The 17,126-nt window shown below is 34.6% G+C and overlaps 1 protein-coding gene across 4 annotated transcripts in view; it reads right to left on the minus strand.

Moving 5' to 3' along the window:
• Window positions 1-17,126, minus strand: part of GluClalpha (glycine receptor alpha 1) — a 387,349-nt gene that overhangs the window by 39,216 nt on the left and 331,007 nt on the right. For all 4 annotated transcript variants that reach the window (XM_081736064.1, XM_081736063.1, XM_081736066.1 and 1 more), the window contains 2 exons: window positions 14,269-14,422; window positions 9,359-9,441 (listed from right to left, as the gene is read on the minus strand). In XM_081736064.1, the coding sequence (XP_081592190.1) occupies window positions 9,359-9,441; window positions 14,269-14,422 (237 nt within the window). The remainder of the gene's footprint in view (window positions 1-9,358; window positions 9,442-14,268; window positions 14,423-17,126) is intronic.

Genomic DNA, 17,126 nt, shown 5'->3' on the forward strand with positions numbered 1-17,126 from the left:
TTGTTATATGCATAACTTTATTAAAATTTGTCGGCATCTAAAAGGAAAAATATAAATGCTTATTTACGTGTTGTGCATAGCCCCCTTCGAAACAAAATCCTAAATATGCCACTGCTTATATACATACCAGCATAAGCAAAGGAATATTTATACACAACTGTAACATTCATATATATATCTTAATAACTTCTCGAAAGTTGGTTCTAATAGTACAAAGCATCCAATACATGTAAAATATATCAGGCCGATTTAAAATTTCAACTAAAAAATCTGACAAGATCCTTAAAATCTTAGAAAAGAATTGGGAGGGGAAAATAAGTAGAATTTTTTTCTTAACACTGGGTGTTATTATACACCATAAATATTTAACTACTACATTCATTTCTCTTAACACTTTCTTCACTCTATCTCTCAGCAATCTCATTTTTATATTATCGAGGAAAAGATACTCGTCCAAATAATAATTATGCGAGTAATTTAAAAAACAAACGGACTAAAATAAACAAGAAACTCAGAGAACGTCGAAATAGGAGTTAGTCATAAATGAGTGTACAATACGCAAGGAAGCCAGATCACTTTATCTCTCATCTAGTACCTCCAACCAAGAGCACCGATCCTGGGAAGGGGCGTTGCCCCCTCCCCAAAGCTCATGTGGGCCCTCTATTGTATTTATGAATATACAATATTTTTTGCATAATTTGAATGCAATTTGTCTTAAAATCCTCATATATATACACCTTCTGCATCTGATTCCCCCCTTCCCAAATTTACGGAGAAATCGGCGCCCTTGCCTCCAATATCTACCAATTACTCCAAATAGGTTTTACAAAATGAAACCTGATTTCGTTTGCCTGGTTCCAATTTGCTTGTCATTGAAATTGCATCAACTGAAAGAAATTGTTACAGAGATCGGAGCAGAAAACAGAGGACTTCATTGTAAAATCTGCCAAGACGGTGTGATTTGTTGGTCAGTACGCTCATTTCTTCATATACCAAAATGTTCCATCAATCAGCAGACAACGATAACATGGTCCTCAATGATGCAATCTCATCAGAATGTCTTACACGAGAACATTTTAGTGAAGTCATTCTGCAGAGCTACAAGAATGCTTTTTCACTCGATGCAGACGAACTTGCGACGCAACAAAACAATAGCATATGATCGAGGTTAAATTCGTCTGCTGTTAATCCAATAGTAAAAGTGGAAAGATGCGTTGAAGACTAAATTCTGAGTTGACTTCATCTGTAACTAAGGTAGTCAGTATAATTCTCATCTTTATAACGGATTTTATAGAACACACTAAAATCGGCATACTACAAAATGCTAGCAACGCTTAGATATCCTATTGGTACTGTTGGAAACACCATCAATTCTACACGTATATCAAGCCACAATGGTATTAGAAATTAAGGTGCAAGAGAACAGACACTTTCCGGATATAAAGATCAGACAAAACGGTCAGCATAGAATCTGATGAACCCAAACGCACCATGGGCGTTTTTAACACCGTTCATAAAATGCAAAGTAAGCAGTACGGTTGGTTACCGATAAAATGCAAATGTGCGCGTAGTTTTATCGTAGTCTCCTATGCCGTAAGGAACAATGGTGTTTCACTTGAATGGGACTAGTGCGGTTAGTACCTGTAGTAGCCGTAGACCCAGGTAATGAATATGGAATCTTGTTGTTTCAACGGAGAAGAGCGAACAGAGATAAGCAATAAAATCATACTCTAATGACTGCGGTATAAACATAGGAATGTTACAGGAGCATCATGTATAATGCAGTAGGAAAGAACACTGAGTAAATATAGAGCTTTGAAACAAGAGTACTTAAAATAACGAATAATGTGGTGTCCATGTTAAGCGACAATCAAATACTAGGTCTACAGAAATTGCAGTGTCTACAAGGTGAGATAAATGCCATCTAGATACATAGATCTAAGTCGGTAGGGTAAGTCAGTTGATAGTAAAACTGCACACATTGGATTTCTTCAGTGCAAAACTAAAAACCTGTCTCGTTCGACTAGCAAACACGACGATGTAAACGTTGGTTTAATCTGTCGACAAATGACCCAAAGCTAACAAGTGACAAAATAAGATTATTAACGTAGAACAAATCGCTGACAGAAGCATAGATCTGCTCTAAAACTTTAATCAGAGATACAATATGGCACTAAGTACACTGGTTTGGGGGACACTGTTCTCTAACATGAATTGGTTTGAGAGACAAGAACACACACTCATTAAAATACTTATGGTAGAGAAAATTCTTGATGAGTTAAGTGATATGATACGAAGATCCCAGTTACAGAGCTCTTTTAAGATTCTGTAATGCTACGCCGAGCCATATTCTGTCCCAAATTGAAGAATATAGTGACCAAACACTTGTTTCTGAAGAAGACATTTCAAAACATGCTTTCGAGGTAAGCAATGTTGTAAGTAGTAGATTAGAAAGGAAGAAACCCACACTAATAATTGCTCAAGAAGAAATTTGATTCCAAGTGATATGTAGATACTTGTTAATCATGCATTCAAGAAGCTTATGGATGCAATTAAAAAAATAAGTTGGTTATGCAGAGTGAGAGATAGAAGTAAAGTGACAAAAAAATGTCAGATATCTCTGTGAGGCTATTTCCCAGGATACTGTATTGTGAGAATAGTACACTAGGAATGGTATATTGACTATTTATTGAGTAAAACTTGCGCCACATAATAGTCATGGAAGTTTCACTATTACAAGACAATACTATTAAAAGACAATCTTTCCAATTGTAGCCCTTCGAAGATTTAATGAGATAGTGCAGAATAAAAAATTGCTGCAAAGCGGCGACAAGCCTCACGTATATCCACGACTAACCACAAAACTCGTGCGCTTAGAACGTCGCTAATACATTCGAAAATGGAATCACGGTCGCATCTAAAAACCATCTAGCCAAATATTTTGTAGCACCAGTTACAGGGAAATTATCAGGAGGATGAATTTCACTGATCTACTAAAATGTCGGACAGCGTTAAATGTGGTTGTAATTGGCGACACATAGAATTTCAGCAGACATTGAAAAGTGATCACTTCTATTCGTCTGAATGCACTCACCATGCAAATGAGGCTATGAGGGCAATATAGTACAGGGATTCTTCAATACAAGAGTATTTACCGGGACCAGTGGAAAAAGTGTGTAAAACTGCTGTCGTTATTCGTCTATGATTAACATGGGCGGCTCGAGTTGATATAATATTTGAAACAAATTAGCTGCAGTAAAAGATTATTTGTACAATTTATTTTCTTCACACATATTTTAATATAATTACATTTCTCACACTTAAAGCCAAATAAAATATACAATTTTAATTTGAGTGAAGCACAAGAAAGCAAATTAGATATAATCTCAAAATAAGAGATTGCTTTAAAAAATAATATTTCGGGAAAAAAGTGTATATTTGTCATCAGTACATAGATAAAGGGAAGAAAGAGAAAGAAAACTAATGAAGATATATTGAACAGGTCTGTACACAAAGAAAGGGCTACAAATTTTGAACCTGAAGTGACTGCGACATAAGATGTCTTGACCACTATAGTTAGAAAGTTTACTTTGAATAACAATAATTTCATTTCTTTACAGAACAAGATCAAATATTTCCCAACTATGACGAATTTGTAAATATGACTAAATGGAATAATTTTGAATTAGTATGTCATCTGATATGTAAATTTGATATATCTGAATTGAGTAGTGAATTATTTCATTTAGTAAAAAAAATGTTCTAAAAACTGTGATAACTTTTCAGTTACTATTATCTTCGTTCATATTTTAATGGCTTCTAAATGACTAAACGAATGAATCAAGTGAAGATTCCTTGGTATCACGTACATATTCCACTACACGAGTCTGCATATTACGTTTAGTCATACAAACTTCTCCTACATTTACAAATAACCACGTACATTCATGGACTGAAGGAAAATAGATCAATGAAAAAGAAAGAAAAAATAAGAAGAAAAAACTTCCTTAATAGTTGGTAACACCTTCTTTGACCTGGAAAACCGTTGGATTCTTTTTCTGTTTGGGAATGGCTCGTTGGAAACCTTTTTCTGTTTTGGAGGTATGCCGTACCGATGTGAATTCATTCACTCATCGCTAGATCCCATAGTTCCAGCGAAATAAGAGGAGCTCCTTTGTAACTACATGGTTAACGTACGAGTTTTTGGCGTGGAAGACCCAGGTTCGATTCCCAGTAAGAGCTCATGTTTGGATCACACGTTCAACGGTATTTATATCCCACATAGCCTTGCTACTGAAAGGAAAGCTAAACTCAAATCCAACCAATGAATTCAGGAAAGTACGAGAATGTCTATTTCTGCGTTTCATTTATTGATCAAATTTGTCCCACATATTCTAAATTGAATTTAAGAACCATGAAAAATTTCATATTTGAAATTAACCAGAATTTTCAGATTAACGGTACTGCCATGAACACTCACGCGGCCTCCTTGTACGCCATTATATTCACAGGACTAGCGGAAAAGCAAATGTTCGCTCATCATAACTTCAACCTTCCTTTTGGCTTCGATTCATATACGACATCTTCCGAATATGGACCCACACAAACTACGCACTGAAACTATAGCTGTTCCTTAACAAATGCTCACTCAAACTTGCTCCACTCTTGTTCTACTTCTTTTGGTGGACGTAGGATTTGAGAATGAAGTTTGAAGGCTGAAGTACACATCAGCTCTACCAGAAATTTACAACACATTTACTTCAAGTCCTTCTACTCTCACCGCATCCAACTCTTCCTATTTTATGCTTCGGTCAATCAAGAAACACATATTTGAGTCACCACATCAGATCTAAACTATTAACTTAAGATCGTCTCGTCATCACTCTTCCAACGAGAATACCCTTCAACCTTATCAGCACAGAATTCATTTACGCGAAGATTCCCACCGAAAAAAAATAGTCGGTAGAAAATTATTTACTCCGAACTTCCTTATTCAATATGTCCTAATCTGTATTCTATGGAAATTAGTAAATCTTGTTTACCACATTTATGTGGCCGCTCCTGGTAGTTACATGTGCTATAAGGTGAGTACTTATGTGTTTCGAGCACCCTATATAACATATGAGGATATTCCAAGGGCGCCGTGTTGGGATCTCTATCACTTACCATTGTCTTTTTCTTGTCTAACAACTTTGGATCAGATCTTTGAATTCTACAGGATATTTTTAAATGATTTTTCACCAGTGTATATGTTTATAACATACTAACAATTTCAAAGTCTATCTAGGAACGTGGAAATGCACATGTCAACCTATTTTCTTTTTCTTTTTTTTCTTCATTGACTGTTTTCATTTTTAGTTTAAGTGTATGACGCAACTTTAAAAGCAAAAAAAGTTGTTTATATGATTAAACTTAATGTACAAATTAGAACAGAAGAACATATACGTGATGCCAAGAGACCTTCAATTGTCTCAGGTCTTTCAAATCATTTATAAACACTGACTACGTGGCAGAATTGGAACAGTTTTGGGACAATTATCATTAAAAAACAATCTTCAAAACTTAATTATGATTCAGTCAACGTAAAGTCCTGGTCAAAAAATGTGGCCACTCACGTCTCTTTAGAAAGACCTGTACTCATGCTTACAGCTGAAATTAAATCAAACGAACGTAGACTTCCTTTGCCTACTTTATTCAGAGATAAAGTATCAGAATTTCCTATGCACAGTTGCCAGAATATGGCTTTTGAAAGCAAGGTAAGTGGCCAAGATTTTTTGAACAAGATAGTACATATCATATGATACACTGATTGACAAGATGTTAAGTGTTAATTAGGCTTGGAGGTTTTCATGATTGCGAAATGATTTTAGCTTAGTGTTCTGTAAAATAACGGAATTATTGTTTTATTCATAGTGTACATTCTAGATGACCGTTTGGATTGCAGACTATCGTCTCTTTTAGCACTGAGACTACATGAGATGGGAATCTACAACTTAACATGGGATCCGAACCACATAAATTCTCAATGGGAATCGAATCCTGAGCCAAAGGCGAGCACACTAACCACTAACCACATAGACATGATGATGGAGTTTGTGTATTCTCTATTCATAGCGTTCAAGACGCATTAAGTCGTTGTCAATTTGTAATGTTCTTACATATTTTTAGTTATTAAAGATTGACATCTTTCTCTCGTTTAAAAATTAATCTTGCATTACTTTACATCGCTAATTTTACTGTTAGTTCTAATGTTTCTCCTTTAGTAGATCTGTTTGTTTGTTTGTTATAAATATATTTATATTATTACTGCACTTTTAACGTTTCATACCCTTAATTATCCGCTCAAATTAATGTAGCATAATGTTTACAGGTTATTCGTCACGTTAAGCTTAGCTCGTGCTTTTAAATTTGATTTAAATTAATTTCATGCAAGGCATTATTTTTTTACCCTCTATTTCTGCTAACAAGGGATCTTGTTCTGGTATCACACGAAATATGGAAGGAGATTATAGTCAATCGATTTGTGTTAGTGAACAAGAAAATCCATAGGCGGGGAAAACCCTCGATCGTAACCCTTCCGTATTTATTGGGGTTGGAATAGGGGCACTGGAAATACAACAGGTTGTGAGTAATGAGACGAAATATGGAGCGAGTTCGATGAAAATACGCATAGAAGCGCAGTTAAACATATATTACAATGTGACATTACATTCGATAATACTCTGACAAGTGAGGGCATATGTTTAACTGCGCTTCTATGCGTATTTTCATCGAACTCGCTCCATATTTCGTCTCATTATCAACAACGTATTGTGTTGCCAGTGCCTCTACCCCCCCCCCCCACACACACACACATAAGTTGGAAACAGTTGCGATCGTGGGTTTTTCCCGCCTGTGGATTTTCTTGTTCATTAACACAAATCGATTGTCCATAGTCTCGTTCCACATTTCGTTTGTGACATCAGAAAAAGGTCCCTTGTAAGAGTATTTTAATTGCTTCAGAAAAGTTTAACTTATACAGCTTAGTTCTTATTTTCGATTTACGAATATCAGATATAGATAATACAAAAAGTTATTTTTATCCTACATTAGCATTATTTCCTTCTGTTTCTCGTTGACGCGAATGGAGTTAACGTATTTTTTCGAGCAGTAAGAGATTTTCTTCTTCCTTTCCGTCTTTTTCTTAGTTATAAAACTCTTTATAACACTATTCATTTCCTTTTCTTTTCTTTAGTTTATTTATTACAGAAGACGTCAACTAATTGTTCTCCAATAATTACTTATCAGCAAAAAACGCATTGTAATATTTCAAATTACTCATCTAGAAGTGTTTCTCCATCATTTTTTTTTTTCAAATATTTTGAGTAGTATAACACTCGGATACTCATCCTCAGGAATGCAATTGCTTCAGTCTTTTTTCACAATCTTTACATTGATATTTTTGTGTCTCAACAGTAATATTTATGAATATTACGTGGATTTTATCGATATGCTCAGCTGCCTTTTGCAATATGTTATAGGTTATTCTTATTATTTTATTATGTATTATATACACATGTATGTATGTCCTAAGGATAGACACTATCCTTTTTACTAATACTCTTTCATTTTATTTGTGTTTTAGATTTGTCATCTGATGGATTCTTTTTCATCAGGACGTAGTTCTAGTCACTCATAAAAATATTAATTTAAATAACAATGTAGGTACAATGTAGGTAGTTTAAACTATTGTCGTATTTCTGTAATTATATCCAAACCTTCATATAATTCAGTCTTGTTATGTGTATCTAACAATATACAGTATATGTACAACAAAGCTGTTTTGCTATTTTTTTTTTTTTTTTTTTTTTGTTTATTTTATTACTGGCTTTAATATTCCTATTATGTTCGCTTCAGTCGAAAATCTCTGCTGTTGATACATTAGTATGTGATCGTTCGACATGTTCTTCTCAATATTTACGGAAAATGCACTTCAGCATTTTGATACTGCATTTAGTTATACATACCTGTTAATACGACATAGGTGTTTGTCGATGTTTCCCAAGTAAATGTAAGAAGTGGAACTAGCGGTTTCAACAAGTACTAATTATGGCTACTCAAGGGAACACTAATAAATTTTCTCTATTCAATTAGAGGAAATTGAAAAAATAAGTATTCTATTAGCAGCATAATTTCTTCCGAAAAACACACATGATGATGACGACAAGAGGCTAGTGAAACCTAGCGTCGGCATGTCATTTTAACATTTGGATGCTTCAATCAGATCAAAATTTTTACTTTTCTCACATGTATTTCTTAATTTTTATATTGGAAAACTTCAACCTATTAATATATAGTTTTTGAAGTTGTTTGTTAGTTGGTTGATTCAGGAGACTTACTTCCATTCACTAAAAGCGTAATTTAAAAAAAATGGTATTCAGTGAGAAAACATCCAATATCACTTCGAGCGAATAATATTTGCTTGTATTTTTCCCCGAGGAATTTCTAAAAGTGTGCGCGGAGTGAAAGAAATAACTGTGAACGTCTTTCAACAATATCGTGAATGTTGAACAAATATCGTAAAAATCTTAAAATAAACATGAAATACAGAAATAAAATGAAAATCGAAATCATGAATTGCTCTAAAAGTTAAAGAAGAAAATTATTAAAAACTTGATTTTTTTATTTGGTGACGCCATGCATAATAATAAGTGGGAAAAAAAGTAAGGAGAAAATTTATGGAAGGAAGAAAAGGAATTTATTACTTTACCACATTAGAGTAACCAGCTACCCATGTCTTCCTTGTATCATAAATATTCTTCTTCTTCTTGTTGACGTATCCCACTTATGATTACATCTGGAATCTCCAGACAAAATATCAGTTTTTTTTTTCTTTCATATTGACTTTTTGCCTTTGGAAACATTAAGATAAGATTTATTTAATTTAATTTAATTTTTTTTTCATTTGGTTTACAAATGTCTGTGTACAATTACCAATATTGTACAAGGAAACGACTTTCTCAACATATTGTAGGTTAAAAAGACGAAGGATAAACACAAATAAATTATGTGGAAATGTGAGCAATAAGAAAGTGTAAGGAAACAAATTAAAAAAAAAAAAAAAAAAAACGCTCACACAAGCATAGTGTCACATGACCTAGGATTAAAATCTACGCTCCTTCATACTGCTTTACTTCGCCAGCGTGTTCTCTGTGAAACCTTAAAATAAATTAAAGCTACGTATCTAAATTATTGAATATTCTTGCTCCCTTCTAAATAAAATTATATCACGCTCCACTTACTACTGAAATAGTATTTATAAAATTACTAGATGATCTTCCTTACTTAGTGAAAGTTTAATGCATGTGATAATACTTACAGCTAGCCATTTTCAGAGAACATGTTTGCCGATCAAGAGGATACAACTTCAGGTTCATTGGACACGATAACGTCAAAGATATTCTGCAAAACAAGAAAATAACATATACAGACAAATTTAAATGTGTTTATATATTGTTACGTAGTAGAATTTAAAATATACAAAGTATCCAAGCTGATAGCTTACATTCCAAAAAATACAGTATTATGCTATGTAATTACGGTATTAATATAGTAAATACAGTAAAATACAGTATTGATAACGGTATTATGCGTATGTAAAGGGCATCTTTTTTGTTCAGATTTTTGAGAAAAATAAGGATACTGATTACATGGTTAATACTCATTTCTTATTTTTCTAAATATTCTTAATTCTTATATTTATGCGTTTAAAATATTAATCTAGAAAGCAACAATAACATCCTTATGCAAAAGACAATAATACCGTGGAACACGATAATCGTATTTATTGAATTTACTTTTGCAATAAAGTATTGTAACAAAAGAAACATTGATCAAAGCTTCAACACACACTGTATATTAAACTATAATATGTAACGGTTTCAGATATCTAACATATCCTTCATCAGACACTATAGAACATAAATGAAGATACAGACATAGATATAGCCATTTTTATGAAAAAGTTAGAGGTTGAGCTCAATACTGCCAGAAATAGTTATAAACAAATGGGAGAAAAAGGTGAGAGAAGAAGGGACTAAGAACTTAATCATGTTTTGTAGGTATGTGGATGACTACCTATGCTTGTGGAAATGGATTGGAGACAATTAGAGAAGTTCAAGGATAGTATGAAGGATAAAGAAAAAGGCATAAGTTTGGACATGGAGTTGGAAGAAAATGGAAGAATAAACTTTTTTAGACATAACCATAAAAAACAAGGAGAGGGGCTGGTTACCAAGTGGTACCAGAAAGAGTGCTCAGCGGGGTGTTCTGCCGCAAGAGGAGCGACGTGAATAGGAGTACGAAGAGGAATTTCATAACCAATCTGATAAGAAGAATAGAAATGCTGGAGGACGAAGAGGGAGGAAAGAAGGAGAACATAAATTCTACAGACAGTCAGAGAAGAACGGTTACAGCAGGAAGGAGTTAGAGAGTGAAGAAGAATGCAGGAGGAGGAAGAGAGGGAGAAAGAAGAAGGAAGAGAATGAGAGTGGAAAATGGCATAATATAGAAAGTATGGAAGAAGAAACAGAGAAACTGAAGAAGTTATTGAAGAAAGGAGGGATTAGAACTTATGGAAGGATGGAGAAAATTCATTGAGATCAATAAAGAAGAGCACCAAAAAGATTAATGAAGAGGAAGAAGGAGTCATCTACAGGATATGGTGTGGGGACTGCGATATGTCATATGTAGGAGAGACGGGGAAGAGAATGAAAAAAGGATAAAACAACATAAAGATGATGTGAGGAGAAAGAAAGATACCAATGCGATATACAAATATGTTAAGGAGACTAATCATGGAATTAACTGGGGTAAGACGGAAGTATTGGAGATAGAGAAGAGAATAATAATAAGGAAGTGGAAAGAAGCAAATTGGATAAAGAAGGTAGGAAGAGATAATCTGATGAACTGGACAGGGGGCTTACCTAATAATGAATTATGGCAGAGAATTTTGGATAGCGTAGACAAGATGAAATTGAAAAATGCCCTTATAAGGACCAAAAATGGCGGAACGTGATTGGTTGGAAATTGAACACGGGAATCTACGGGATTGGCTGAAGGCTTCCGCCAATAATATAGACTTTTCGTAAGAATGACTATATAAATGTCTGTATTTTCATTTGTGTTCTATATAAAAATGACTTTTTCATAAGAATGAAAGAATGACTTTCTGTCCTTCATTTATGTTCCACAGTGTCTGATGAAGGATATGTTAGATATCTGAGATCATTGCACATTATAGTTTAAAATACAGTGTGTATTGAAGCTTTGGTCAGTGTTTCTTTTGTTACAATATCCAATACAAAGCCATGGATAGAGTTGTTAAAGGTAAGTATTGTTGGTGGAGATCCGATGAAACGAAAGTGACTTTATGTTAACCACAAAGTAAGTGATCGTTTTTCGTACTGGTAGGCCTATTGCTGACTTTAGATCATAACATAAACAGCGCTACATTTCTCTTTGTACTCTTTAGAATACAATTAGTAATTCTCTACTTTGTTTTCTAATTTTGGGTGTGCATTATAAATGGCAAGGTAAAGTATGTTTTTAAAGTCTAATACTACTTCAAGCAAACATAGTGAAATCAAAAATTGTTGAATCAGCTAGGAAAAACAGTGTTTTTATACCCTTTTTAAAAAGAAATTTCTTAAGTAATGGGTTTCTAAAGTAAACTTATTTACTTGCTACTGAAATGAATTGAGTATAAGCATGAAGATAACTTATTGAACATGTTGAAAACCATAATTATGCTGTTCTTGATCAGATTATCTAGTTTTCTATGTAAGTATAGAATTGTTAATACTTAAATGGTATGTAATCTAAAATCAAGTGTACAATTGCTCGATTTTGGACTGCACGCACTCATAAGCAGTGTCATACACAGAATGTCATCAAGGGGGTTCAAGCATAGAAGTTAATAGTGCTTTCAAATATGCGCAACGTTTACATTCATATCTCAACCCTAAGAACCCAAAGGAGGGAGGAGTCCTTCAGCCCACAATGTACTTTTTGTTGAAAAATTTATACAAAATGTTATCACCTAGTTGTCCTTTTTTTAAGCTATTTGTTAATTATGCTTACTTAGACAGTTTGCATGGTGATATAAAAATATCTCATAAATAACTTTGAAAATAGAGTGTGAGTCCGATCTCCACCTTGAGACTACCTGGGACCGTTTCATTTGAAGATCATAACAATTTAAATACCAGATTATTATCTGACCAGAATACCGAAAGTAATCCGGATTAAATATAGTATGTACTGGTATCTGACCACACTGCCCAACCAGGCAACCGTTTTGTACTATTGGCAACAGATGTGTCTGTTTCTATACACTTTCTCGTCAGCTCTACATCAACAAAGAATAGTATAGCTGCCTGAAGAGAAAACGAAATCAATCTTATATGTTTTATGTACGAGAGTGTATGTATGCTTATGGGTTAACAAAATTTAAAATTATTCCCTCATCTTTAATAATATAAAAAATACTATGTGAGTTCAAGGAGCCTCTCCCTTGGAAGGACTTGGGATCGAAAATATCTTGGGATATAATTTAAATGGTGGAATATGCAAGTTTATAATAAACCAATCAAAATACAATACGAAGATAAATATTAATATTATGTGGTTATATTGACCGTAAGCAACTCTATCATTGGCTGATAGCAAAAAATCTACTCCAAGGAAGTTTAAACTAAGAGATTAATGAAAGAAATAAAAAGAAGGGACAAAAATAATTCTACTTTGACTCCAGGATTCTGTCGACAGAAGCTTCTGAAGAAGAAAAAAAGATAGGATTGTTGGGCCTCAAAATCGGTTCATTGAATGGAATTTTATTGTTTACACAATTATGAGAAATAAAACACTATATTTACACTGTCCGACAACTAAGTAATGAGACTGATTTTATTGTGACCAAACAAAGATAATGTAATAATACCTGTTTATTATGCAAAGTACATCCCTCCTGCATCAGTACAGCGAGAGGCATAATCATGCAAGAAGTAGAACGATCCCTGAAACTCAGTTTGTGCATGTTCCATAATGCCGTTCTCACAGCTGCTTGAATGTCTTCGACATTGTCAATAAGTTGTCCTTTTAATGGTAGCTTTAGCTTAGGGAACAGAATAGGGGGGCAGGGGGAGTACTGAAGCACACACACTTCTTTCTTGGCCAAATATTCCTGAGCAAGTACTGCCCGGTCAGCGGATGCCTTGTCACTGATAAGGAACCAGCTACCTGGGGCTGGGTCGAACACGACAATTTCTTTTCATGAAACGCTCCAAAACACTTAAATAAAACTGGGCATTCACTGTGTGACCTGCTGGTACCAATTCATAATCCTTACCAGCATATGATCCTTACTGTCGTAGAAATACAGGAGCATTGTCTTCCTTTTGACTTCTGAAATCGAAATTTTTTCGTATCCCCACATTCTCATACACTCTCCGCATCAAATCAAGTCTGTGGCACTTTTACCCAGTTTAACATAGAATTTGATATTTGCTCTCTGCTACATGCTGCTAAAGTGACAAGAGCCTCTCAGTGACTGTGCTGGACTGAGCCAGCACAATTGTCGGACGTGTGCTAGTAACGGGTCATATTTCCTGTCATGCTTCGCGTGTGACAATGCGTTGTTGCCAGGTTGTATAGGAGGGATTACACTTTTTAATGCACATATTGGTTTACAGATTGCATTCGCTGTTTCGACACAATAAAATGAGTCTCATTACTTAATTGTCGGACGTGTACAAGCTATTACTAATACATGGCTTAACTTGTCTTGCTGTGCAAACTTAACCTAAAGTTCTATAGTAACAGAATAGTTAGCAAGCTTTTACGGGATTGGTTGGAAAGTTAGTGGCTGTTAGGTTGAAGAGCAGGTTTATGGGGTTCAAAACATTAATAATGGTAAGCGCCACTTCCAGTGAAATTCAGTTATTAAGTGGAATGCGTTGGAATAGAACCACAGAACTATATGTAGGTGGTTTAATATCAGAAATGTACCGGCAAATGGCAGGAGAAGTTTGTTTGGTATGAATCATTCCATTCCATATTCTTTTCTAGCTTACTAGAAATTTAGAAAATATGACATACCATTGTGTTCTTCCGAGCCCGTCTAACAAATAGCTCTTAGAGGTAAACTTGATATATAAGTCGTACAAAAGAAAATGTCATCATACTATCTACAACAACTACTTTGAAACGATTTTAATATGTAATACACACCTGATACTGTACAATACCGATCCTTTGGGGAAAATTCTAATGTATACATTAGGCATAATAATATTATGGAAATGACCCTCCTTTTCATTGGAGAAGAACAAATCTGGCATCCACACTCTCTTGGCATCAGTTAAAGTTAAGTATTTCAGTCGACCTAAACAATAAAATAAAATGTATACATTATCTGATCCATATCATAATATCTAGGTAAATAATGTAGACAGTACGAAAATAAATGCAAATCATTTACTTTGTACAAATCTATATCATTTCGTCAAATTATATCCATCTTTTACACACACCAATTTATTTTCAAGATATAGATTAATGTGTGGTGCATGGAATACAAGAAATATCAGAACAAATAACGTATTGAACTGCTAATAGTGCTCTAGCAAACGGTATAAACAGTTATTGATATAGTTTTAAACATAAGCAACGTTGTCTCTGAACAGTATGACAGAAAGACAACAACTAGGACAGAGAAACCTGCCAAGAGTGCCATGGGCGTCTCTGGTATGTTAAAATTGAGGGTACGACTACAGTGCTGGAAAATTTTAACTAAATTTACGTCAAAATTGTGAGCAAAAGGGAATCTCCTTGAATTAAGAGATAACGAGACTCTCCTTCTACCTTTATCAATACAATTCGTCTTCATTTTCTTCCATCATTGATAGGCCATTTACTACAATTTTGAAAGTTTCCATTCAATATAATTCTTAGGTAACTTCTTCGCCTTGATATATAAATTATACCTTTTATGCCACGCATTAACTTAGTCTTTCTTTGCCCTCCTTGTTTTCCTTCTACCATTTTATCATACATACCTTCTGCCACATCACTCGGAGTAGTATTTCTTCTCCAACAATGTGATAATATATTTTTAATTATTTCCAATTATATTAATTTCCTCCGCTTTATCGCTCCAAGTTTTACGTTAATCTCAATATACAAATGTAGAGAACTCGAGTATTCTTGACATCTTTTCGTAATGCTTACAGTTTTGCTTCGTATAAGGCAATACTCTTCATCTGAGTCTCTTTTGTAACTCTTCATTCAGTAACTAACATGGTATGGTTCTCATCATTATCATTATGATCATCTTAAAGAACTTTCACCATTTATTCTGCTGCTTTCTATCTAATGTTCACATTTCATATCTTCGTTAATAGTACTACTTACGTATTGAAAAGTATACATTTATTCTACAGGTGTCTATAGTTGTCATAGCTTCAATCATCCCAGCCACCATTGTTATAATCTTATTCATATCTACTTTTAATTCATATTATTTTTAACCTTATGTTTTCTGGTATCATGATAATTTTCGATTCAGATTCCGCAGTAACAACAGTTTCATCCGAAAGTACGTATATTTGTCCTGCCTCCTATAATCAACGTGTTTTCCTAATCAAACTCTTCTTCGCTACTCTCTCTGCTATGAGGGCCATAGACACACACACTTGCATGACCAACATGCATGAAAGATCTGTTTCATCATGCACATCGGAAGATTTTTTTGCCCACACACGTACCAACTTGCTGTTCAACTTACTAAAAGAATGAATCTGAGGAAAGTTACGTGATTTCTTCCACTGTCGTGATTGGCGGATCTAAATCTAAAACGATCAACTTGCATGAACGAGCACATACACGGTAAACATACAGGAAGAACGACAAAACCATCATGCATATTTACAGAAGATTTGGAAAATTTTCAACATGCATGAACGAGGCCACACACGATCAACTTGCCTGTGATTTTATCATTTTTCATGCATGTTAGAAGGTTTCTTCATGCATGTGTCTGCGTCTACGGGCCTCTATAGTAAATATTATTACTACGGCTTTTTTTGTCGAAAACTTCTTTCAGTTTTACCATCTTTTATAATTTTTTGTATTTCAACTTCCAATGCTGGTTCACATGTAAGTTTCTTCTGAATCTTTGATCTTTCATACCAAACTTCTTTAGTATTTTCATCCAATTTACTGAGGTAAAGCAGTTAAAATCCGTTCACAATCAACGAGCACTACAAACAATTCCTGTGTCTAGAAAGCTTTCATTTATTTTATTCGATAAAAGTTAATTGCATTTATGCTCCAAAAGCAAAACTGTTCAGCGTTGTTAACCTTTGTCCATAGAAACTGTTTCATATTCGAAACTCAATTTTTGCTGTGTGCAACGTGAAACTAAGATACTGGTGAAAACGCACTTTAGTTCACTCTGTACACATCACTCAATTCGAGCGAAATACGCACACCTGCCACCTTAAAGGCAAGTTGATTGTAGTGTCTGTAGAGTGCACGAACTAGCAGTACTTGTACAATTAGACGACTATAGTTAAGTGTGATCACGTTGTGTGTCTGCAATTGCAGAACGACTCCAGCGAACGCCTATTGTACAGCTAAATGTCTTCGAACATAGTCGTAGCCGTATATTGCGACCGTGAGAGAACCGGTTCATTCCGCTGAACTGCCGCTAGTATGGGTCATGATGTCTTAGTGATAAATTGTTGGTATATGCGATGGGAGATGGAGGGTTCTCACAGCTGACATGCTCTCGCAATGCCACATAAATTTCCTGGAAAAAGGGTCATTCGGGCCACCTTAACTGACAGGAATGTGATCACTCGTGCAATGAGAGCTACCATAATTCTCCATGTGAGCGCATGAACACAAACAATCGATTGTTTAAGATTGATGAACCATCCTAACGCCTGTTTCTTTTGGGCGATTATTCCTAACGCCTGTTTATCACCAAGAACGTTCTTCGCGAGGTAGAGATTACAGTGACAAGGAGGATGGTGATATTTTAGCGATGAGAATGGTTTCTATCTTAAACACAGTGATGGCCCTGT

The sequence above is a fragment of the Thermobia domestica genome, chromosome 13 (assembly GCF_964235325.1).
Source record: "Thermobia domestica chromosome 13, izTheDome1.hap1.1, whole genome shotgun sequence".
In the NCBI taxonomy this organism is placed as follows: domain Eukaryota; kingdom Metazoa; phylum Arthropoda; class Insecta; order Zygentoma; family Lepismatidae; genus Thermobia; species Thermobia domestica.